The sequence below is a fragment of the Sycon ciliatum genome, chromosome 3 (assembly GCF_964019385.1).
Source record: "Sycon ciliatum chromosome 3, ocSycCili1.1, whole genome shotgun sequence".
Classification (NCBI taxonomy): Eukaryota; Metazoa; Porifera; class Calcarea; order Leucosolenida; family Sycettidae; genus Sycon; species Sycon ciliatum.
The window spans coordinates 32,218,733-32,244,416 of NC_088645.1; the positions used below are offsets into that span (position 1 = coordinate 32,218,733).

The window sequence follows — 25,684 nt, forward strand, 5'->3', positions numbered from 1 at the left end:
CCGTATACGGGGTGAAAACGGGAGCAGAGGAAACGGGAGACGTGGACGTGGTATGGAGAGGGGGGGTATACGACTTTTTGTATGAACGTGCGTATCTCCCCCAGCCTTTTTCCGAGCGACCCTGTACTTCGATGTACGTGGGTTCAAATTTCTCCACAAAACCTGACTGCGTGTACATGGTGTACGCGTCAAGTACTGTGCCTGTCTGATGACACGACCACCCGTTTTGGTTTTTTCACCATAGACGTAGACGTAAACGGGAGTCGGAGAACGTGGTGTGATGACGGCCTTACGTAGAAACTTATGTAGCCTGTGGGCCGTTTCTCACGAGGTACAAAATCGCGTACATGTCACGTTTTCGGTTATGTTCCCTAGGAGATGGAGCACTTTTGGCGCGAAATGTGAAACGCATCGTGTACGTTTTCAGCAAGACCAGGAGGGGTGTAGAAAGCAGGATGTACCCAGCGTTCTACTGACAAACTTCGTTTTCCTTGCATTGTGATCTGTCGTCGTGTTTGCTTTTTTTGCTTCCGTTTGCTTTCATTGCTGGTTGCTGGTTGTGCCTTCCGTTTCGGACAATGCCTCGCCAAATATTCTCTGATGACCTGGAGGCTAGACTTATTGAGTTGTGGGCCGACTTTCAAAAGTCAAAAAGTGGCCAGATGGTGAAGCGTATTGTGAGGGAAAGGGAGATCGCCGAGAAACTCAATGCTGCGTTCCGCTCAGGATGGTTGAATCCAGAGAAAAACTTGAAATTACACTTTGAACAAGCGAGGGCAATGCAGTCCTTCTACGCCTCGCCATCCTTTGCAACCTCTCTCGTCCGTTCATCTTTCTCTCCTTGTGGCGATCAAAGAAAACGAGAATCAGGGAGAGAACATCTCCTTGCCGAACTAATAATTATTATTATTATTTTGTGTTCAAAACTCCCGCGTTCGCGTGCGGATTCCGTATTTTACGACTTCTGTGCGAGGCAGGTCAAAGCTGCCATGGCAACTGCTGCTTGAAAAGCATGTTGCGACACTCGTGTGAAATCACGCGCTGTGTACTGTGCCTAGAACGTCCATTCGTGAAAAGCCATGTATACCTCGTGTGAAACGGCCCTAAGTGAAATACCGAGCACCTTACGTAAAAACTTACGTAGCATAGCGGTGTCGTTTTTTCTGCCATGTGAACACAATAATAGAAAAGCTGACAGGATCGCTTTTCTAAATGTATCCACTGGTCAATACTTGGCCTAAAGGTCGGTCAATTAAATTATTTTTAGTGCTTGCACTTGGTTGAGCCATGACAGCAGAGAGTGTGGGTGCAGATGGTGAGCTGGCTGCACTGGATCGGTACTAGAGGCTAGACGTTTCACGCCTTTAGCCTTGTAGCTAGTGTAAATTTTTCATTTCCGCTCATTTCCACAGAAAATGCTCACCACGGTGCGTGTGAACAGCTGCGTGTTTCCGACGGACCGCTCCGACAAATGCACAGTCCTTCGATTTCATAATAATTCTCGGAGTCGGTGTTGGAGCATGGGCCGAAAAATCGGCCTACAAGTGTAGTGTGAGCCGGGCATAAGACAATAGGATGTTTCCTTATGACTGTTCAGTGCTGCACTGTTCAGTGCTGCACGATTCGTTCTAACCATGTAGACAGGGCTGTCACGATGAGCAGCTCCTCTGCTTGCATGTGGCATGTCCTGCTTGCGTACACACAGCTGTAAATCAGCTGCAGCAGTTCCTGCTACGTGAAGTGCAGTCATGTACCTGGAGCCTGGAGGTTTGGCCAGTGTGCGCTGATTGAATCGTCAGTGCTCCACAAAGCATTCAGGTGTCGATGAACGCCATGGCCTTTAATGTCGTTCAGTCGATGACTTCATTTATCCATGGTGGTCCCATGAACATTGATGCTCGGCAGTGGTCGTCTTATGAAGCTGCAAGATCGTACTTTTCTTTAGTCCTCGAGCTCAGCTACAAGAATTCGATCTCCGCCGACAAGTCGTACAGAGTCAGGGATTTTGAAAAAAGGAACTCAAAGTACGGTTTGGTATGTCTGCTTGGTATACGGGTACTGTATAGAAGCAGTGTACTTGCAACGTGGATAGTGAATTTGTACTGGTGTGTTCCAATTGCACAGAGGCTTTGAGCCGGCTGGAGTACTAGCAGGCGCTAGATGAACTCAACCAACTCAATGAACTCAATGAGGTCAGTACACATTCATCGAAAACATTATCCTAATTAATTTTAGTGCAGGTCTTACAAATCATCGCACAAAATCACGTACAAGTACATGTACATGGTGGGACCAGTAGGTCACTGAAAATGTCTAGGAATCGCCTCTCACAAGTTCACACTGACGAAACACTACTTACAATATGTTGCAGCAGTGATATTCCTGGCTGCAGAGCCAACCATCGGACAGGATAGGTGATGTTGGTAGTGGTGTCCGAGATAAGAAATGTGGGGGAGGGGGAGGTGCTGAGTTAGAAACTGCAACAGTGATGTATTTCTCGCCGGCCGAGCGCAGCGAGATAGGCGAGAAATGATTTCTCGCGAAATATGTTCAGCTGCAAATATGGGATCTGGTGTGTTCTTTATTGTCACTTCTTTTCCTGACTTCTTCAGTCAGTTTTGAGTCTCACCAGTGTCCCTGCCCTCCCACCCTTCATTTCTGTGCAAATTATTATTGCTTTTTATCACTGTTCGCCGTGATGTGCTTGCCATGCCTACATGATGCCTAATCGCCATTGGGGATATACACCAGGTTTTTTCCCTCACCAATGCGTCCGTCGGCGCGAGGGTTTTCCCTCCTGGCTTGGTCCAGGAAAATTAATCTGACGGTCCCGAGTGGTTCTGCATCATGGCCTATTTTTGCTATCCACTGGCACGCCTATTCTATCTGAGACACTCTGTTCTCAGTCCTTGCTTCCTTACCTCAATCGTTATCCGGTTCACATCTGGCTGCGGCCAACTACATCTGGCTGCGGCCAACTACCCTTCACTTTGTGTGTTGTCCCTATTGCTGTCTATGGCTCTGTGTATGCCAGAATTATGTGGAGCGAGAAAATCACAGGAGAAATGACGTTAAGGATCATTTGTGAGACATTCCAATGGCATAGATGACTTTTAGGGTACGACAATAATGGAAAAGGCAACGGTACTTTTAGGGCATTGGCTCTCAAATAGAGATTATGGTAGAAAATAGCCGGCAATCCCTGGGGCGATGGTGTAAAATACAAACGACAATATCGAACTCCATTCATTTCATGCCTGTTTCTACGCAATATGACTTGCGTTCTATTTCTTTCCTGGCGGCAGACAGATGGAATGCTCTTCCCACGGACTGCCGTCAGGCCAAGTCTCTTACTCTGTATGTACACATGGTAAATATTCACCTAGGGTTCCCAGTAAAAAGGCAACGCCTGTTGGAACTCCCCTAGTAAAACGAGAGAGCTTGGAAGCTCAGGGCCCTACGCTATGCTTTTTTGCCTTGATGAACTAGACAAAAAAAGCATAGGGATGTTATAAACTCTTATATATTTCTACTTTTGGTTTTTAGACATAACCTGGGATTCGAACCCGCACTATCGCCCTGCATGCCTCCCCCGATACACTTCACATACATACCTATTCTTCCAAGTTGCTTCACGTTATAATCTTGTATTTGAAAGCCCTATTTGAATATGCATTGTGGCCAGTCGTCTTTGATTGTACGGTACGGTACGGGACAGGTACGGGATAGGAACGGGACAGGTACGGTCGAGGGTAAGACGACACCGTCTACCGCCTTGGCTTGATGACGGCAAAAAAAGAAAAGGGATGTTATAAATTTTTCAATTCTCCTAATTTTTCCAGGCATTACCTTAATATTATTATTATTAGACACAATCTCATAGCATGTGACAAGCATAGCTAATGCAGGGACAGAATCCCCTGAGACAAGGGCGTTGAGCTAGCCACGGCAATAGTAAGCTAGGAAAACAAAGCAAATATGAATTAAAGCAGAAAATGAATGGAAAATTACAAAGAAAAACGATTAACGGAAGTGAGCACTATCAAAATTCGTGCATCACCCAGGTATACGAGAATGTTCTTCGATGATAATTATTGCGTCTAGTTCAGTTGTGATAGTAGATCTTTAAACTGACCAATAGAAGAACAAGTTTTCAGACCGTATGGTAATGATAACCAATGAGAGTAGCCGGAAAACAAAGGGGACTTTAGATACTGGGCTGACTTAACCAGAGGCAGGATGAGCGCGTTACGGGTTGAGCTTGTCGAAAATTATTGTACTTCATCATGTGTGAAGGGGTTTTATGAAGAAATATTTTACGAACCAGTTTACAGAGATGGTGCTTATGACGAAAGGAGAGAGGAGAAGTGTGTGCAAGTCGATAAAGGGCATCCGAAGGAAAACATCGATCCTTGTTGTAAAGAATTTTAAGTAAAAATCTATGGTGGACTCCTAATTGGTTCAGAGTTGTGTCAGAAAGGCCACACCAAGCAGTATCGCAATAGTCGAATATAGGGAGAATATAGCACTGATAAAATAATTGTTTACACTGGATGGGCAAATGAGTGCAATGTGGTTGTAGTACCCCTAATGCTGAACTGGATCGCTTGCATACACAGTTGACATGTGCAGCCCAAGAGCGTTTGCAGTCAAACATCACACCTAGATGTTTGTGCTGAGTAACAACACGGATAGGCATAGTCGAGTCAGGGAAGTATAATGGTGGATCAGGAGGGGATGAAGAAATATACATGGCTTCTGTCTTGTCTAAATTGGGATGGAGTTTCCACGTTTGCATCCACATGACAGTGCTGATGATGCGATGCTGCATGGTAAGGAGTAATTGTGCAGGGGAGGAATCAGAACAGATAAGGCCAGTGTCATCCGCATACAAACTAACATCGGGGACAACTGAAGGTAGGTCATTAACGTAAAGCAAGAATAACAAAGGACCCAGAATGGAACCTTGGGGCACTCCAGACGTTACAGGGAGGGGATCAGACAAGAAATAGGACAAGCGAGCAGCCTGAGAACGAGCAGACAGATACGAGGATATCCAACGCAAGGCAGCATCCTCTACCCGGAAGGTGACCTCCAACTTGGCAAGTAAGCCACGATGCCAAACGGTGTCGAATGCCTTAGCCAAGTCGAAAAACACCATTCCCACGTGCTCCCCACAGTTCCTCTTTGTCGCTATGTCTTGTACAAGTCGAGTCACCTGGTATTGAGTTGAGTCACCACGGCAGAATCCCGACTGATCTGGTGAGAGAGCCGGAGCGATGTGCAGGTAGAGGGAATCGAATACAATACGCTCACAAAGTTTGGAAACTGTGCGCAGCAGAGAGATGGGGCGGTAGTTTGCCGGGCAAGCAGGGGAGCCTTTATTCTTGTAAAGCGGTGTCACGATGGCGGATTTCCAATCCTGTGGGAATGTACCAGTTCGAAATGAAATATTAAAAATAATGGCGAGAGGATAGGCTATTGATGGTGCAAGAGACTGCAGCACTTCATTCGAGATCCCATCTGAGCCGGGAGACTTTCCACATTTCAGGCGCTTCAGATATTTCCGAACTTGAAACGTAGTGACAGTGATTCTACGGAACGGAACAGATATGAAAGGCGACTGGGACAAAGGGGGAATGCGCCGCGAAGGATCATCAGGTAGCCCAAATGAGGTGAACTGAGTGTTCAGAACATCAGCTATGCTCTTGGGGGACGTGGCGACCGTACCGTCGAATGCTATCATCGTTTGGGGCATGACACGGCCGGAAGTGTGCCGCTGTGCTCGCACAAACTGAAAGAGTGTAGGTCGATTCGGTTACGTTAGTGATGCTTGGATGGAGCGTATATTGACGATGTGCTTGCCGAGACAGGTGCTTTACAGCATTCCTTTGTCGGGTATAAGCTGCATGATTTACTGCTGTCGGATATTTTTTGTACACACTATATAGATCACGCTTGCGTTTTACAGCAGACCTGAGCTCAGCAGTAACCCATGGTGGAGATTGCCTGCGGGGTCGTGGAGATGTCACAGTGTGGGTGGCTCCGAATGAGGTGAGGTGACGACGGAAGGCGGACTGGAGCTCACAATCAAAGTGATGAAGTGCGTCATTAACATCAGTGTACGAGTTCAGAGAGGACCAGTTGTAGCCAGCTAAATCAGCGTTGATTAATTGCCAAAGGTGCGAAGGTACTTGTTTGAAGCGATACAGTGAAGAGAGAGGACCAGTGGAAGAGTTGGGGAAGTAGTTCGAAATAGGGGCGTAACATAAAGTGCAAACAATCTGTATATGGTCAGACATACCCAAGGGAGGTGCTTGATCAATTGAGCGCACGAGGCGTGGTCGGTTGGTGATCACCAAGTCCAGACACTAAACAGAGCCATTAGGCGAGGAATGAGTGGGGAAGTCAACCATCTGGTGGAGCTCAAGAGCAGCAAATACTGTGCTAAGGAGATCACCAGCCTTCGAGGTAGAATCGGTGGGACACCAGCTTGAGTTGTGGGCGTTGAAATCGCCAGTCACTAACAGATCATAAGAATCTAAACAGACTGACTGTAATGCCTCAACAAACCAGTGTCTGCTCCAGCGCCGGGTGAGCCGGGTAATCCACCCGGTTGGGCGGCGCTTGAACCCGGTTGAAAATATAGTACCGGGTCACCTGTGACCCGATTGGTACTTTACACTTTCGAACTTTGAAAGGACTGACTACATGGCTTGTATGTGTCAGACTCCAGTACTTCTTCTTCTTTCGTAATTTTCTAATTCCTGTCCTCTCTTTTCTAAATGCGGCTTATCCATTCGCCTTTATATCATTGGCCTACATTATAGTTCCCGTTTATTGTCCGAATTAAAATAAACCAACCAACCAGTTATGGAGTTGACTCGGCTGGTGAGACAGCGCCAGGTACATGCATCCGGCTCCAACCTGGTTGAAATGGTTGCGCCAGGTACACGTGTACCCGGCTGTCCTACAATCCTAGAGCAGACACTGCAAACATGTCACAAAAGACAATTGCATTGTGCTCTGTGAGGGTGGTCGATACATGCAGCATAGTAAGATGGGATTCTGAGATTGAGTAGAGGGGGAGCCAAGTTCAAGCCACACAGACTCGCAGCCAGGGCGTTGAAGGTCGACACGAGGGGAGACGTACGGAAAGGAGTCCGAACGGACAAGTACAGCAACACCCCAATACCCACGGCTACAATGTGCTGACCGATTGTCTTCCGGAGGTCGATCTCTGCGGATGCAGATATAGCCTGACAGTGAGAGCGGGTTCGAGGGACAGAGCCACGTCTCTGTTAGGCAGATTATGTCAGGCTTAGCACATTCGGCAATAACGCAGAGCTCAGACAACTTGTTGACAACAGAGCGACAATTCAGAGATACTAGGGTTAAATCACGCTGGGATTTAGGGAAAAAAGGGAACGCTGATGGATTTAGCGCTGGACATGCAATGTGTGCGGGTCGGCCAGAGGAGGGCTGAGCGGGGTAGAGCGGGTGGGCTAGTTTCGATAGTGGGGTGAATACAGGGGCATTGGGATTTAGTCGTAGTTGCTGCATCGTTGTGTATGTTGGTTTGTTAGCATGACAGTTCAGGATTGATCATCACTGCCTCGCCGCGAAGTAGAAGACGACTTGTTACCTTGGGCATCAGCAAAGCGCCACTTTCGCACTGTGTGCTGGATGGTGACCTGGGATTCGAACCCGCACTATCGCGCTACATGCATTCCCCCATACACTTCGCATTCATACTCATTCTTCCAAGTTGCTTCACGTTATGCGTTTGTCGCCCCCCCCCCTCCCTCCATATTGGCCTTTAAATTATACTTATAAAAACCTCCATTGATTGTCGTGTAGGGTTAGAAGTTTCTATACTTCATACACACCTGTATAAAAAACCTGGTGGCTATAAAAAACCTGTATAAAAAACCTGGTGGCTATAAAAAACCTGTATAAAAAACCTGCCGGCTATAAAAAACCTTTATAAAAAACCTCTTTTTAGGGGTAGATGAGAACAAGAGATAAGAGTATTCACGAAAACAGTACAAACCGAAATAGGTACGAAAATCCAAAACGAAAATCGGTTTTTATAAGTATAATTTAAATAAAATACATACTTCGGCCTCGTGTTTACTCGAATTATAAAAAACCTCCACAAAACCCTCGGCTTCGCCTCGGGTTTTGTGTCGGTTTTTTATTTCTCGTAAACACCTCGGACTCAGTATGTACTTTATATATATTCTCTGGCCACGGGAAGGTGAAATAAATAAATAAATAAAGCCCTATTTGAATATTGCGGCCAGCTGTATGGGGCCAGGTGTGTTTGATGGTACGGTACGGTACGGGACATATACGGGATAGCGCCAGGCGTGACACAAACAAACAAACACCAAATTAAAGCTGTGTGGACCCTGGCTAGCGCCGGACGTTACTGAAGTAACGTCTTCTGCATAGCTACGGGAATAACGAGAGAGCTTGGAAGCTCAGGGCTCTACGCTATGCTTTTTTGCCTTGATGACCTAGACAAAAAAAGCATAGGGATGTCACCTGACCTCTCATGTTTATTGGCAGTCTTCGGACGGGCCAGGAGATGTTGAATAAATAAATAAATAAATAAATAAATAAATAGCTATAAAGAGAACAAATTCTGCTGTCATCACCACACTACAACAAAGTCATGAAGGTTTACCAAAATCGATTTTCTTGTCACAATCATCAGTGGAAAGCCGTGACTGAAGAATAACCATGCCAAATCAATAATTTATCTACATTCAATAATGTGTTACGAGAACAAAACAAAGTGCTAAAAATAGAATAGAATTATTGATTTGGCATGGTTATTCTTCAGTCACGGCTTTCCACTGATGATTGTGACAAGAAAATCGATTTTGGTAAACCTTCATGACTTTGTTGTAGTGTGGCGATGACAGCAGAATTTGTTCTCTTTATAGCTATTATAAAATTGTTGTCTCCGCGTCGATTATTTAAATAAATAAATAAATAAATTACGAAGTAGTGGTTGCGACTTCGGCGATGATTTGTAAGAAATGGTTTGCTCCCCACACCGGAGCTCGCGCTATTCCGCCGACTTTACTTGACACTTGACTGACTCACGACTGCCATCCAGAGCACACGAGAAGTCCATCGAACCTTCGACTCGGCAAACCTGCAAGAAAGCACCACTCCCTGCTCAATACACAGTGTTTCGGGGAATTCACCCCTCATCAGTTGAGCTTGAGTAGGCTGAGGAAGATTGTGCCTGAAGAGCACCACTTATATAGTGCTCTCCAGGCACAAACATCACCAGGGATACAAACTTACAGAGACGCTCCGTTTGTATCCCTGGTGATGTTTGTGCCTGGAGAGCACTATATAAGTGGTGCTCTTCAGGCACAATCTTCCTCAGCCTACTCAAGCTCAACTGATGAGGGGTGAATTCCCCGAAACACTGTGTATTGAGCAGGGAGTGGTGCTTTCTTGCAGGTTTGCCGAGTCGAAGGTTCGATGGACTTCTCGTGTGCTCTGGATGGCAGTCGTGAGTCAGTCAAGTGTCAAGTAAAGTCGGCGGAATAGCGCGAGCTCCGGTGTGGGGAGCAAACCATTTCTTACAAATCATCGCCGAAGTCGCAACCACTACTTCGTACTGTTGTGCCCAGCGCGGGCTTGCGACTAGTTGGTTTGGAGGTGACAGCGTTGCGAATGACCGAGGGTCCTCGACGTCTGTCTCACCGTCCAGGAGCGACACTGACTCACGCTGCTATCTGGTGTTCACGAGGTGTTTGTCGCGCTTGAAACGGAGCGTCTCTGTAAGTTTGTATGTTTGTGCCTGGAGAGCACTATATAAGTGGTGCTCTTCAGGCACAATCTTCCTCAGCCTACTCAAGCTCAACTGATGAGGGGTGAATTCCCCGAAACACTGTGTATTGAGCAGGGAGTGGTGCTTTCTTGCAGGTTTGCCGAGTCGAAGGTTCGATGGACTTCTCGTGTGCTCTGGATGGCAGTCGTGAGTCAGTCAAGTGTCAAGTAAAGTCGGCGGAATAGCGCGAGCTCCGGTGTGGGGAGCAAACCATTTCTTACAAATCATCGCCGAAGTCGCAACCACTACTTCGTACTGTTGTGCCCAGCGCGGGCTTGCGACTAGTTGGTTTGGAGGTGACAGCGTTGCGAATGACCGAGGGTCCTCGACGTCTGTCTCACCGTCCAGGAGCGACACTGACTCACGCTGCTATCTGGTGTTCACGAGGTGTTTGTCGCGCTTGAAACGGAGCGTCTCTGTAAGTTTGTATCCCTGGTGATGTTTGTGCCTGGAGAGCACTATATAAGTGGTGCTCTTCAGGCACAATCTTCCTCAGCCTACTCAAGCTCAACTGATGAGGGGTGAATTCCCCGAAACACTGTGTATTGAGCAGGGAGTGGTGCTTTCTTGCAGGTTTGCCGAGTCGAAGGTTCGATGGACTTCTCGTGTGCTCTGGATGGCAGTCGTGAGTCAGTCAAGTGTCAAGTAAAGTCGGCGGAATAGCGCGAGCTCCGGTGTGGGGAGCAAACCATTTCTTACAAATAAATAAATTCTTATAACATATTAACTGGTTTGAGGGAAAGAGACAAACGGGAAAAGTCTGAAGAAAAAATTGACTGTCACCACCAGGACTCGAACCAGGGACCCTCGCTTGTAGCCAGCGATGCTTTAACCACTGAGCTATGGTGTAGTCGTCATCCCAGCAGAGGCCGTTCAACATTTTCTTCAGACTTCGTAACTCACACTTCCTGTGAATCCACACAGGCGGGTGGGACGCAGCCCTCACTGTAACCCACACACTTCACGTACAAACTAGCACGCGGGGAGCCCCAAGTCATAACATATTAACTGGTTTGAGGGAAAGAGACAAACGGGAAAAGTCTGAAGAAAAAATTGACTGTCACCACCAGGACTCGAACCAGGGACCCTCGCTTGTAGCCAGCGATGCTCTAACCACTGAGCTATGGTGTAGTCGTCATCCCAGCAGAGGCCGTTCAACATTTTCTTCAGACTTCGTAACTCACACTTCCTGTGAATCCACACAGGCGGGTGGGACGCAGCCCTCACTGTAACCCACACACTTCACGTACAAACTAGCACGCGGGGAGCCCCAAGTCATAACATATTAACTGGTTTGAGGGAAAGAGACAAACGGGAAAAGTCTGAAGAAAAAATTGACTGTCACCACCAGGACTCGAACCAGGGACCCTCGCTTGTAGCCAGCGATGCTCTAACCACTGAGCTATGGTGTAGTCGTCATCCCAGCAGAGGCCGTTCAACATTTTCTTCAGACTTCGTAACTCACACTTCCTGTGAATCCCCTGACCATTATTCTTCCCTGACTCGACTATGCCTATCCGTGTTGTTACTCAGCACAAACATCTAGGTGTGATGTTTGACTGCAAACTCTCTTGGGCTGCACATGTCAACTGTGTATGCAAGCGAACCAGTTCAGCCTTAGGGGTACTACAACCACATTGCACTCATTTGCCCATCCAGTGTAAACTATTATTTTATCAGTGCTATATTCTCCCTATATTCGACTATTGCGATACCGCTTGGTGTGGCCTTTCTGACACAACTTTGAGCCAATTAGAAGTCCACCATAGATTTATACTTAAAATTCTTTACAACAAGGATCGATGTTTTCCTTCGGATGCCCTTTATCGACTTGCACACACTTCTCCTCTCTCCGTTCGTCATAAGCACCATCTCTGTACACTGGTTCATAAAATATTTCTTCATAAAACCCCTTCACACATGATGAAGTACAATTGGTTTTCGACAAGCTCAACCCGTAACGCGCTCACCCTGCCTCTTGTTAAGTCAGCCCAGTATCTAAAGTCCCCTTTGTTTTCCGGCTACTCTCATTGGTTATCATTACCATACGGTCTGAAAACTTGTTCTTCTATTGGTCAGTTTAAAGATCTACTATCACAACTGAACTAGACGCAATAATTATCATCGAAGAACATTCTCGAATACCTGGGTGATGCACGAATTTTGATAGTGCTCACTTCCGTTAATCGTTTTTCTTTGTAATTTTCCATTCATTTTCTGCTTTAATTCATATTTTGCTTTGTTTTCCTAGCTTACTATTGCCGTGGCTGGCTCAACGCCCTTGTCTCAGGGGATTCTGTCCCTGCATTAGCTATGCTTGTCACATGCTATGAGATTGTGTCTAATAATAATAATACACAGGCGGGTGGGACGCAGCCCTCACTGTAACCCACACACTTCTTATAAATTTCTACTTTTTGTTTTTAGACATAACCTGGGATTCGAACCCGCACTATCGCCCTGCATGCATCCCCCGATACACTTCGCATGCATACTAATTCTTCCAATTTGCTTCACGTTATGATCTTGTATTTGAAAGCCCTACCTTAGTACGGGTGTGGTCACTAAATTCGAAAGTAAATACGTACGGACTTTTACGGTATTTGAATACTAGTATGCATTGTGGCCAGCCGTCTTTGATTGTACGGTACGGTACGGGACAGATACGGGACAGGTACGGTCGAGGGTAGTACGACACCATCTACCACCTTGATGACGGAAAAAAAGGAATAGAGATGTTATAAATTTTTCAATTTTCCTATTTTTCTCAGGCATTAACTGGGAATCGAACCGGGACTATCGCCCTACATGCATTCCCCCATACACTTCGCATTCATACTCATTCTTCCAAGTTGCTTCACGTTATGATCTTGCGTTTGAAAGCCCTATTTGAATAATGCGGCCAGCTGTATGTGGCCAGCTGTGTTTGATGGCACGGTACGGTACGGGACAGATACGGGATAGCGCCAGGCGTGACACAAACACACAAACAAACAAACACCAAATTAAAGCTGTGTGGACCCTGGCTAGCGCGTAACGTCTTCTGCATAGCTACGGGAATAAAATATACTTACCGGTTGTTGTGAAACCACAAGTTCTCAAGAGTGAAAGGCCTTCTCGCTTGTGACATTGTGTTCGTGACAATGCAGTTGTATCCCGACGCCATCGTACCACTGATGTTTACAACGTAGTATACGCTACATGCGCTATGTGCGGTTTGCTGTGGGCGCTGTAATTGTATGTTGTATGTGTATGCTTTTCTCATAATTATACGCTGTCATTTTCACGCTATAACTACCTAGTGGTTTTGGTGTTAGTTATTCATTGTTTCAGTTGTTCATTCATTCCTTTCATTGTTGTTAGTCGATGGAAGTGAAATATACTGTTGAGAATAAATAGTTGTCCTCGTGCCGTGTGGGGTCGTTCGTTCCTGACACTTTAGAGAACCAGAGGGTTCACAACACCGGTATACTACTGCTACTACTACATACTGGATGAGATTATACCCCCACATTCACTGTGGACCTCTCAACGGGGGGGGTATCCTGTGTGGCGTTTGTCGCTTCGGCTTATGCAAAAGCTATACATGTTGTGAACATGTATATCTACATTGCATTTGAGGAAACGCGGAGAAGGTCCTGATAATAATAACGCACCATTAGTACTCTTGATTGTCGCTATAGTGATTTTTTAAACGTTTGTGTATATTGTCCAACCCCACAGGTACCGCGTAGTCACCAGCAATGACGTCAGCACTAAACACCGGTCATGTACCGAGCAGCAGCAGCAGCAGTATGGGCACTGAGCTGATCCTTGTCACGCTATTGGGTACAATCGTAACTTTCCTAATAGCACTATGCGTAAAACGCCGCAGATCAGCTCCTTGTCCAGTGGATAATCCCCGAGATGACTTTTATGATATGAGTAAATGGTCTTCAGCACCAAACCGTATGATGTACAAAAGATCACTGGGATGTGGTTCCTTCCCTGTGAGTCAACCGATTCCGAAGTCGTTTCTACAATCCTGTCACTCTCGCTCCATAGTTGAACCTTCTCCCTCTATCCCTCAACCCTCTCCCTCAATTCCTCAACCCTCTCACTCTCCTTCTATCCCTCAACCCTCTCACTCTCCCTCTCTCCGCCAACCCTCTCCTTCTCCCTCTATCCCTGCATCCTCTCCCTCACATGATCTGGACCAACCAAGCATCACCGAACCTCAAGTTACACAGGAACTGTCCACATATGACGTGGAACAGGCAAGTGACAGCACACGTGACGTGGAACAGGCACGTGACAGCACACGTGTTCAGCACAACGAAAGACACTCTAATGTGCCTAGGGCGTCAGATCCCGCTCCGTGCACATTCTCTAAGTGATACATCTGAACATTTTCGAATCTCATCACCTCTGCCTTCCTCATCACTAAACATTGCCATATACCCGGTCGCGTACTGTGGGAATGCCCCATGGAAGTCACTACCTGGCCACCTTCTGCAGCATCTTCAGAAGTTGAAAGACCTTGTTTAACGAATCAAGTGTATCATAAACCAGCATTCTTGTAGCTCACAGTTGTTCTGGGCTCACACACACCATAATAAGTAAAATGATTCTGTAATTCTCTAAAGCCAATTCAAATACTCACCTTATTCTCATGCTTTAACGTTAGAAGCTGCATCTGTGCCTTGATCCATACAGGGTGATAGCATTCCTACGAATGCGGCAATTTGGTCTCTAGATTAGTATCACGCGAACTGTGATTATAGTCTCTGCATAATTCTCATGGATGCACCGGATGGGATTTTTGGTCTTTGACCACTGAGTTTTAGGTCCGATCTATTCACCTCCAACCGCTTCAGTACCTGCATCAGCGTCTTCATCTTTTAGGGTGGCGTTTCTGCGGATGCGGAAAACTCAGTCAGTAACTGAGTATCACTCTAGCAGTATAATACTTATCCCCATACTTCTCTCCTTGCTCATTCTCAGTCTGACTGCTCACCTGAGCACGTTTTCACTATTTCCACTTTTATCTTCTCGTTTCAAATATACACTTGTCACCTTTTTTATTCACTAGATCTCAACACCGTTAGGTAGAATGTTTTTTTTCTGTCAGTCTGTCTGCCAATACCGGTGATAGTAAAACGAAGGACATCTCGCATATTACTCAAAATTGAGCTCTACGAATCTGTGAGTAAAACGGTTCTATTCAAGTCTGTTTTCGGCTTAAAAAAGGCGTCAAGGCTAGAGAGATTGGTTTTCTTCAGGTACTATATCCAATAATGTGCTTCAGTAGACAGCAAGCTGTTTCGGTTATACTGGCCTCATCCTCTCTCTCTCTCACTCTCTTTCTCTCTCTCTCTCTCTCTCTCTCTTTCTCTCTCTCTCTCTCACTCTCTCTCTCTCTCTCTCTCTCTCTCTCTCTCTCTCTCTCTCTCTCTCCCTCTCTCTCCTGTGGCTCTCTCGTGGCTCTCTCTCTCGTGGCTCTCTCGTGGCTCTCTCTCCCTCTCTCTCTCTCTCTCTCTCTCTCTCTCTCTCTCTCTCTCTCTCTCTCTTTCTCACTTGATCTCCCTCCCTCCCTAGCTGCATTCCTATCGATGCTTGGTCGAAGGCTATGATTCCGAGACCTCCGGTCGGATGAGCCTTGCCAACCACATTGGCACATCGCCCCTACCCCTCTTTGTCTTGTTGTCCAGTGTCATTTCAGTTGTCCTCTTCCCCTGATTATTAGTAGGGCTGTGTTTTCTAGTAAAATGAATCCGTACAGCTACGAGCTTTTTTTGAGCCTCAAAAGGCTGGTCCAAACAATTGAAAATTGTGAAGTTCTGAGTTCGGTATCGAATGAGGTCCGTTGGAAAAGAGAATGCCCAGCATTTCGTCCTCTGAACATTCGAGCGTATTTGGTCAATCCAACGAAGAGTCATTCTACTTTGAAGTGCATGAAGTGTAACTGCATTTGAAATTTTCGTACATGTACTTATTTGCGTATGGGCACCTGGGTGACAGTGGGGATTTCTGTAGTTTTACTTCATTGGCGTTATAGATATCACCGTGTATCGCTTGCTAGCTGACGCATTGGTGATGTTGTACCACGTGACAGAACAGCCAGTGTCTACATGACTCAGTGTCGCTCAACAAACAAAGAACTCGCTGAGGAAGACGTCAGTGTTCCTTTTTTCGTTTTCTTTCTTTTCCAGGCTTATTTTGGTTCGTCTATGCTTTCCTGTTATTTGATACCTCTCTAGCTCTTCGGCTTTCGGCTAGATTGTTGTGATGGGCAAACGCAAATCCTCTACTGGCTACTTTCCTAAGAAACGAAAATACAAGGGAAATCAGTTCCAGTGCGTTTCTGAGTCCGCATCTAGTGACAACAAGTTGATAGACTCAGATGGAGGGCCACTGATTAATTTCTAGTAAAGAAAAGGACCGAGGAACTACAAGGTACGCTGTAATGTCTACTAACACCACCAGTTACTTGATAATCAGCTCATGCGATAGCATTGCACAAAACTGACCCACAGTACGGACGTTCTACATCTAACTGGCTATAAGCTTTGACTACTAACTGGCGATCAGTTGTAGAACGTCAGTATTGTCGGTCAGTTCTGTGCAATGTTATCGCATGAGTTGATTGTTAAGTAACTGGTGGTGTTCGTGGACATTATAGTGTAACTTGTAGTTCCTTGGTCCTTTTTCTTTATTATAAATTCCTCATTGGCTCTCCATCCGAGTCTATCCTTGCACACCTGATGACCCGTCGTTGTGACTGTCTATACGGCGAAACGATCGTCGTGTGAAATTGGTGCTTTTACCGCTGCTTATTGTCCAACGGAATTGTCATAGTCAAAGGTACAGCAGTGTTTAACTGAGGCGTTCGGTTTGCATGGTTCATGTTCCCTTAGCTTCCCCTTCATTTGATCTTTGCATCTTTTAAGCCATGCAAGTTGTGTGGTATGTTGCCATGGGCCCTTGAATCGTGGTTTGACCTAAATGTCTAATGGTCTTGCGAGTATCCTCATCGACATGCATGAACATCCGCCAACGTCCTTCACAACTGAAACTTTCAGCCTGTGCTTGTCTTGGCTGCGCTCGCCGTCCCTCCTATGTTTTCATAATTTATAACTTAGAACCTTCCAAGTGGGAAGGCTGTTCGAGTGCTCACCAAAGACGTGCTGGAGTTCATTAATAGCCAGTTAGTTGTAGAACGTCAGTACTCTCGGTCGGTTTTGTGCAATGTTATTGCATGAGCGGATTGTCAAGTAACTGGTGGTGTTAATGTACATTATAACGAAACTTGAACATGTAGTTCCTTGGTCCATTGAGCATTCTTTCGAGGACCACACCCAACTTTCCGTGTGTTCCTTGGTCCATTTTCTTTACTTAAAATTTTTTAACTTAGAAGTTGCGACTTCGGCGGTATTAGTCATGAAGTTGGTTGTTCCAACGAGGACCACACGCAGCTTGCCTAACTTGACACTTCCTCGTTGGAATAATAATATATTATTATGCGGAGGACACTTGCGATGTAAAATAAAAGCAATACTATACTATACACGCTGTCAATGACTGATTTGGGGGACCATGCAATTCCTGAACACTCCTCTTGTCTGAAGTTGAAGCGCTACACATTACATTCTGGCTCTGGTAGCGACTCTGATGACGATGTTGGCGATGTCACGTGGACGCGTGAACAACTGGAAGCAGACTTGTGACGTTGCCGTCGTTGAAAAGATGGATATTGGTGTCCTGTGTTTTGTACAAAGTGTAAAACGGGTAGGCTAACTGTTTGTGAAGTTTCACGAGTTGCTATAGCCCCGAATAATCAGCTTGCTTGTGATACATCTGGCTAGCATGCTGATAAAGTCCTAGCAGAGAAGGACTAGCATAAGAGTAGGTTTTACGATGTGAATAGATACGCTGTGTTGGCTATGCAGCCGATTGGATGTGGACGTAGGGCACTGCAGACAGTGTGCTCAACTCTGAACATGCCCCCCCCCACCCTATGAGTAATAGCACGTTTTGACATACCTTCTGTCCACCTGGCAAAGATTTGTGGTTTGGATGAGACAGTAGCAAGCTGGAGAGGACATTCAGTACAAGCATGTGTACATGCTGACGAAGGCTGTTCAGGACGTGGAGCCACCCAAAACACCAACCAGCGCTTCAGTGGCACTCTATGGAGCGTCTGTCCGAAGGAGTACTGCTATACTGCTACCGTCGAGACGTCTGCAGGCCTTGCTCTTGCCGTGTTCAACAATGGCGTCGCGCGCACATTACCTGATGTCCTGTAGTACAGTGCTAGCCAGTTCTCTGCTCCTGGACCTCAGCAGCAAGACAAGGAGAAGCTCTACCACTGAACCAGGAAGGCCTCCAAGGAGCAGAAGCAAAGCAGAAAGCAAAGGCACGCAGTATGGAAAAGCTTGATTGATGTTTCTGCCGAGAAGGAGATGGGAAAGAGGAACTGCAAGCAAAATAGCCGGCTTAATACAGTAACATTGGAAAATGAGTACAAGGAACAAAACAAACTGATCGATATTGGAAAGAGGAGACATTGAGGTATTTCTGATACTGCTGAGCCCAGACAAGCTTGGACAACACGAAAAGCTTATTTCGCAAACTACAAATATTATTATAACAAATAGATAAAGAAGAAGATGTAATGCCATGAGGGGAAGGTTGGGATGAACTTGCTTGGGGCACAAAGGGTTGGGCAAGAGGATTCAGATTTGATCTGACTTCACTCATTGCGCTGCTGCGGAGTTTGCAATGCTGTCTGACTTGAAACGCCACTCTTTTGCACGGACAGTGTCAGGCCAGAAGACCTCTTAGAGAACAGCATCCTTATACTGAATGGGTACCACTACGTGTGCGAAAGAAAGGACGTTATATTTCTCACCGGCCGAGAGGAGGGAGTTAGGCGATAAATGATTTCTCGCACAATAAAAGAATTGAAATTTTCTCTTGCGAAGATGGCGTTTGATGTTTTTTTCTTTTGTTCCTGTTCTTTTTGCCTGACTGTTTCGGTCAGTTTTTTTTAGTCTCACCAGTGTCCCCCATCTCCCACCCGTCATGTCGACGCATCTTATTTCCTTTCTTCCTTGGCTGTAGATATGTTGTGCCTGTTTTTCTGCTGCCATGCTGTCACTTGGGGTCATACATGTACACCTAGTGTTTCCCTCATTCAAGGTTTTTTCCCCGCTGTCTCAATCCACCCCCATGTAGGGAGCAACACACTCTTCCCCTACAATCGCCGAAGTCGCACCAACCTCTTCTTCACATTGTTTACCTCAGCGCAGGCTTGTGAATTAGATGGTTTGGAAGCAACAATGTTGTGAATGTCACGAGAAATACAATGTAGGAGAGCTGCCAGGAAGCATCACATCAATCTTTTAAAAGGAAGTGGAAAGAGCAATCGGCATTACCCTAGATTGGGGTAAATGCTGAACGGCTCATTTGTCCCAACCAAGATTCCAGCACTTGTTGGTCACTATTTTCGCTTGTCTGCTGATGTTTCCGGACTCCAGCTTTCTCCTGCCCGTGTCACGTCCCAGTACACAACCGAGAGGACTACTATTTTTTTATTATTAATTACACAACCTACTCGTCAGAAGGGGAGAAGACAACAGAGTATACAATGACAAAACAGCAGGGAGAGTAGGGGCTGCAAAGCAAGCCTGTGCTGGTGAGGCAAGCCCACAACACCGACCTATGGTCTCGGCGTTAACGTGAGCTTGCGCACCATAGCCTAAAATAAGGGGGTGATTTAGTGCGATAAAGACAAGAGAAGGTGAGGTGGAATGGATGAGGAGAAAGAGAGAGAGAGAGAGAGAGAGAGAGAGAGAGAGAGGGAGAGAGAGAGAGAAAAACAGTTAATGGCACTAACAGCATTGAACACAGCCCTTCTTTCACTTCGTGAATACAATAGACCAGTTGAAAAATGACGAAATTCTGCAGTCTTCGACCTTTTCTTTCTGGGAGCTAAGCAAAACGTGTGTCATCACTGCTCTGGTCGCTATGGCAACGTGAGCATAGAATTGGAGATTTGGCAAGCCAGGCTTATACATAATATATGTATAGTATGCAAGGGAGAGATACATGTACTTGGTCCGGCTCATCGCAATTGTCGCTTATCTATCGCCACTAAGAACAGGAGTTTTTTTACCGCTCTGTGAAATTTCCACTAGGCATAGTGAGGAAGCATGATACAAGAATTCTCTCCGCCACAATGGAATCAGGTGAAGCGAATCGAAGAAAGGAAGCAAGGTAAGCAAAATGCACGAAATAAATCCGCGAAGGAGCGCGTTTTTGCACTCACACTCTTACAGGTCCAGAGTTCATTCAACTCTGCATCACTCGAGCTGCCGCGCCGTTACATGAGCTGACATTTGCTGGTGTCTAGCTGCTGGCGTAGACTGGAGTATCTCTTGCTTTCTCAGGCTGTCGTGTGGCAGCAATGGGAAAGGAACAGTTGTGGCTGTCACTTCGGTGCTTGAAGGAACCGTGGCCGTGGGCATTGTGACCTGTGTGTCGCCTCAGTGTGGTTCAACAAAGCCTTCGAGGCATACACATGATACAGGCCTCTCCACACAGCTGTCAAACGCTCCGCTGGATACGCTGACCACGACTCTTGTAATGCTGCTGCTAACCGTCCGCCGGGCGCATCCCGTCAAAAACACCTTTTGGCTTTCTTCTTCAGCATGACGCTCATGCGGCTCATACTCCTCTGCCGTGCACGCGTGCCTGTCACCCTCTCCAGGATGTCAGTTGCCCCTACCACAGTTCCGGTCTTCGGGTCGCTGCGCTTGGCTTTTTGCAACACAGACAGTGAATGGCCAGAATCCCTCTTCCCAAAAAAAGTCGAACACATCGCGATTCAAAGCGCTAGTCGCGATCATTTTTCTTTGGTGCCTCCTTTGATCTTGCCATCACAACCTCCCAAGCAAAAGTAAGTTAGATATCGTGATTGGACTGGGTTTTACCTGTCAAAAGGTGCGTGGGAGATAAGCGACGATGAGCCGGACCAAGTCCATGCCTGGTTCACATTAGGCCGATCTTGTGGCAGACATGGACTCGTACGAAAATTCCTCGAGATCGTGGAGAAAATTGCCTTATGTTGATGGTGTTGTCGTGCAAGTTTTCAACAAGTCTTCAGCGATTTTCTTGTCGTACGAGTGTTCGGCCAAGTATCCACTGGTCTATATTCGGCCTAAAGGTCGGTCAATAAATTAAGTTATTTTTAGTGGTTGAGCCTCCAACCAATCACTGATATGATGGCTTTTCATCATGACTGCAGAGAGTGTTCGTGCAGATGGTGAGCTGGCTGCACTGGATCGGTACTACAGGCTAGACGTTTCACGCCTTTAGCCTTGTAGCTAGTGTAAATTTTTCATTTCCGCTCATTTCCACAGAAAATGCTCTCCACGGTGCGTGTGAACAGCTGCGTGTTTCCGACGGACCGCTCCGACAAATGCAAAGTCGTTCGATTTCATAACAATTCTCGGAGTCGGTGTTGGAGCTTGGGCCGAAAAATCGGCCTACAAGTGTAGTGTGAGCCGGGCATAAGACAATAGGATGTTTCCTTATGACTGTTCAGTGCTGCACTATTCGTTCTCGCCATGTAGAGTGACTGGACTGTGACGATCAGCAGCTCCTCTGCTTGCATGTGGCATGTCTTGCTTGCATACACACAGGTGTAAATCAGCTGCAGTAGTTCCCGCTACGTGAAGTGCAGTCATGTACATGTGCCCGGAGCCTGGAGGTTTGGCGACTCGCGGAGTGTGCGCTGAATGAATCAGCAGAACTCCACAAAGCATTCAGGTGTCGATGAACGCCATGGCCTTGAATGTCATTCAGTCGACGACTTCATTAATTTTATCCATGCTATGGATGGTCCGATGAACATTGATGCTCGGCAGTGGTCGTCTTATGAAGCTGCAAGATCGTGCTGTTCTTTAGTCCTCAAGCTCAGCTACAAGAATTAGATCTCCGCCGACAAGTCGTACAGAGTCAGGGATTTTGAAAAAAGGAACTCAAAGTACTGTTTGTATTTCTACTTGGTGTACGGGTTCTGTATAGAACCAGTGTACTTGCAACGTGGATAGTGAATTTGTACTGGTCTGTGCCAATTGCACAGAGGCATTGAACCGGCTGTAGTACTAGAAGGCGCTATAGAAATCAACCAACTCAATGAACTCAATGACGTGAGTACACATTCACCGAAAATATTATTCTAATTAATTTTAATGAAAAAAGGAAAAGAACAAAATGTTAGAGTTAAGACAAACTGTCCACCAACGTAACCATATCTTATACGGTCAGCGAGTGCGACAAAATGGCACAAAACTGACAAGGAGTACTGAGACATTCGGCGACCTGACTACTAGCTCCAACACTTCTTCAAGGCGCAAATCAACAGCCTTCCAACTTGGAAAGCTCAGGTTCGGAAAGGTCCAAGAGGGCAAGCAGTTGCGCTTTCCTTCCCCTCTTGGACCTTTCCCAACTTGAGCCTTCCAAGTTGGAACGTTATTGGTTTGCGCCTTGGAGACGTGTTGGAGCTAGTAGTCAGGTCGGCGAATGTCTCAGTACTCCTTGTCAGTTTTGTGCCATACTGTCGCACTCGCTGACTGTATAAGATCTGGTTACGTTGGTGGACAGTTTGTCATAACCCGCAGATTGAGTATTTCGCTCCTGCTCTTGTAGCAGTTGAGCACTCTTGCGTGGGGTAGTGCCTTTGCTGTTTGCGTTATGCGGAGCTCACTGACTTGTCAGTTTGAGCACTCTGGCAAGGTACGTTCGGGCCTGATTGGAAATGTTTATTTCCATTGCTATCAGGTTCGGCCTCATTTCCTCTGTGCTGCGCTGACGAGTCCACAAAGGACGAAACAGTTCTGTCCGCAGATTGAGTATTTCGCTCCTGCTCTTGTAGCAGTTGAGCACTCTTGCGCGGGGCCTTTGCTGTTTGCGTTATGCAGAGCTCACTGACTTGTCAGTTTGAGCACTCTGGCAAGGTACGTTCGGGCCTGATTGGAAATTTTTATTTCCATTGCTATCAGGTTCGGCCTCATTTCCTCTGTGCTGCGCTGACGAGTCCACAAAGGACGAAACAGTTCTGTCCGGTTGAGCATGCTGTGAACATGTATATTGCATTGTTGCCAGCGTGAAGAAGGTCCTGATAATAATAACGCACAATTAGTACTCTTGATTGTCGCTATAGTGATTTTTTAAACGTTTGTGTATCTTGTCCAGCCCCACAGGTACCGCGTAGTCCCCAGCTATGACGTCAGCACTAAACACCAGTCATGTACCGAACAGCAGCAGCAGCAGTATCGGCACGAGCTAATCCTTGCCACGCTATTGGGTACACTCGTAACTTTCCTAATAGCACTATGCGTAAAACGCCGCAGATCAGCTCCTTGTCCAGTGGATAATCCCCGAGATGACTTTTATGATATGAATAAATGGTCTTCAGCACCAAACCTTATGATGTACACAAAATCACGGGGATGTGGTTCCTTCCCTGTGGGTCAACCGATTCCGAAGTCGTTTCTACAATCCTGTCACTCTCCCTCTATCCCTCAACCCTCTCCCTTAATTCCTCAACCCTCTCACTCTTCCTCTATCCACCAACCCTCTCACTCTCCTTCTATCCCTGAACATTATCACTCTCCCTCCCTCTGGAAACCCTTATACCAAGGATTACCGGAATGTAATTCCTTCCCTGTGAGTCAACCAATTCCGAAGTCTTTTCGACAATTCTGTCACTCTCGCTCTATCCCTGAACCTTCTCCCTCCATCCCTCAACCCTCTCCCTTAATTCCTCAACCCTCTCATTCTCCTTCTATCTACCAACCCTCTTACTCTCATTCTCTCCGCCAACCCTCTCCTTCTCCCTCTATCCCTGCATCCTCTCCCTCACATGATCGGGACCAACCAAGCATCACCGAACCTCAAGTTACACAGGAACTTTCCACATGTGACGTGGAACAGCCACGTGACAGCACACGTGACAGCACACGTGACAGCACACGTGCTCAGCACAACGAAGGGCACCCAAATGTGCCTAGGCCGTCAGATCCCGCTCAATGCACATTCTCTAAGTGATACATCTGAACATTTTCGAATCTCATCACCTCTGCCTTCCTCATCACTAAACATTGCCATGTACCCGGTCGCGTGCTGTGGAAATGCCCCATGGAAGTCACTGCCTGGCCACCTTCTGCAGCATCTTCAGAAGTTGAAAGACCTTGTTTAACGAATCAAGTGTATCATAAACCAGCATTCCTGTAACTCACAGTTGTTCTGGGCTCACACACACCATCATTAGTAGAGTGATCCTGTAATTCTCTAAAGCCGATTCAAATACTCACTTTATTCTCATGCTTTAACGTTAGAAGCTGCATCTGTGCCTTGATCCATACAGGGTGATAGCATTCCTACGAATGCGGCAATTTGGTCTCCAGATTAGTATCACGCGAACTGTGATTATAGTCTCTGCATAATTCTCATGGATGCACCGGATGGGACTTTTGGTCTTTGACCACTGAGTGTTGGGTCCGATCTATTCACCTCCAACCGCTTCAGAAGCTACATCAGCGCCTTCATCCTTCAGGGTGATGGCGTTCCTACACATGCGGAAACCTCAGTCGGTAACTGAGTATAACTCTAACAGTAAAATAGTTATCCCCATTCTCCTCTTCTTGCACATTCTCAATCTGAGGGCTCTTCTGTGCAAGTTCTCACTCTTTCCACTTTTATCTTCTAGTTTCTAATAATGTACTCTTGTTCCTTTTTTATTCACTGGATCTCAACATCGTAAGGTAAAAAAATAGTTTCTGTCCGTCTGTCTGTCAATAACGCCGTATGTCGTCTCCATTATCGCCCTTGAAATTTATAAAAGTTTTCGCAATACAGTTCTGTTGTGCACGCTGTACGAGCGCTTGCTTTTGGTCCCAAAATTCAGTCTTCATTTGGGCCCGTTTTGAGGTGTCTTCCAGTTCCAAGGAGTCCGCAAGTTGTGCAACCATTACATGTTTGTTGTAGACGCCAGCGGAAATCTCTCTGCAGAATTTTAGTGGACTTGGAGATATGGCTCTGCCCAGCCTTTCTGGTTTCTTCGGACAGAAAGAGATTGATTACCTGCCTGCCGACAGATTTTAGCGATTCTATCCAGTCCGTCGCTATTTGTGTGAAATGCGTCAGGTCGCAAATAGGTCGAACCATTCATGGCTTTAACCGCTGGGGAGTAAATGGAGGTTGCGACGTTCGCAATAGTTTGCAGATTCTTCAGCAACTTTCCAATGAAAAATTATTTCCTCCCTTCGTTGCATTGTTGTGGCAACATATCGCGCGATTGTGGTTATCTGCACCCTTGCCTTAGTGTGTTGTTTTTGTAAACCTCCATGTACCAGTACATGATTGTACATGTATAGTAATTATCAAGAGGATATGGGCTTATTTACCTTTGTGATTATTTGTATTTGTATTTTTGGTATTTGTATTAAAAATTTGTATTTATGGATTCTCCACAGGCCTTAGCCTAAATCGAGGGAGTCTCCGTCAACAGCTTATGAAGAAGAAGCTGAGGAGAAAAATAAAAATAGGAAATCGAATGATGCGGGGTGGTAGTAATACAACACAGTGCTCTATGATATCGCTACTCTACGTGGAAAGAAACCAGAGGGCTCATAACGGGTGACAGAAAAAGTGTGTGCGGACAAGAGCGGTAAAACATTTTGGGCTGGATACAGTACGAATGGCAGCCGGGAGGGAGTTCCATGTGGCAGTGGTGACAAAGAGAAAGGTGGCACGGGTGTGTGTGCTGGCTCTAGCAGG

The 25,684-nt window shown here is 46.3% G+C and overlaps 1 protein-coding gene across 1 annotated transcript; it reads left to right on the forward strand.

Annotated features, from left to right (window-relative positions):
* Positions 1-1,857: 1,857 nt before the first annotated feature.
* Positions 1,858-24,762, forward strand: LOC135811980 (uncharacterized). The gene is made up of 4 exons (XM_065325262.1): positions 1,858-2,024; positions 2,125-2,192; positions 21,987-22,053; positions 23,099-24,762. The coding sequence occupies exons 2-4, from the start codon at positions 2,161-2,163 to the stop codon at positions 23,951-23,953; spliced, it is 954 nt and encodes a 317-aa protein (XP_065181334.1). The 5' UTR covers positions 1,858-2,024; positions 2,125-2,160; the 3' UTR covers positions 23,954-24,762.
* The last annotated feature ends 922 nt before the right edge of the window (positions 24,763-25,684 follow it).

Excerpts from the sequence above, each read along its gene's own strand:
- LOC135811980 (XM_065325262.1), top strand. The coding sequence starts at position 2,161 with ATGAACTCAACCAACTCAATGAACTCAATGAG. Across the intron at positions 2,193-21,986 it reads AACTCAATGAACTCAATGAG|AGGCATTGAACCGGCTGTAG; the intron begins GTCAGTACACAT and ends CCAATTGCACAG. Across the intron at positions 22,054-23,098 it reads AACTCAATGAACTCAATGAC|CCCCACAGGTACCGCGTAGT; the intron begins GTGAGTACACAT and ends TATCTTGTCCAG.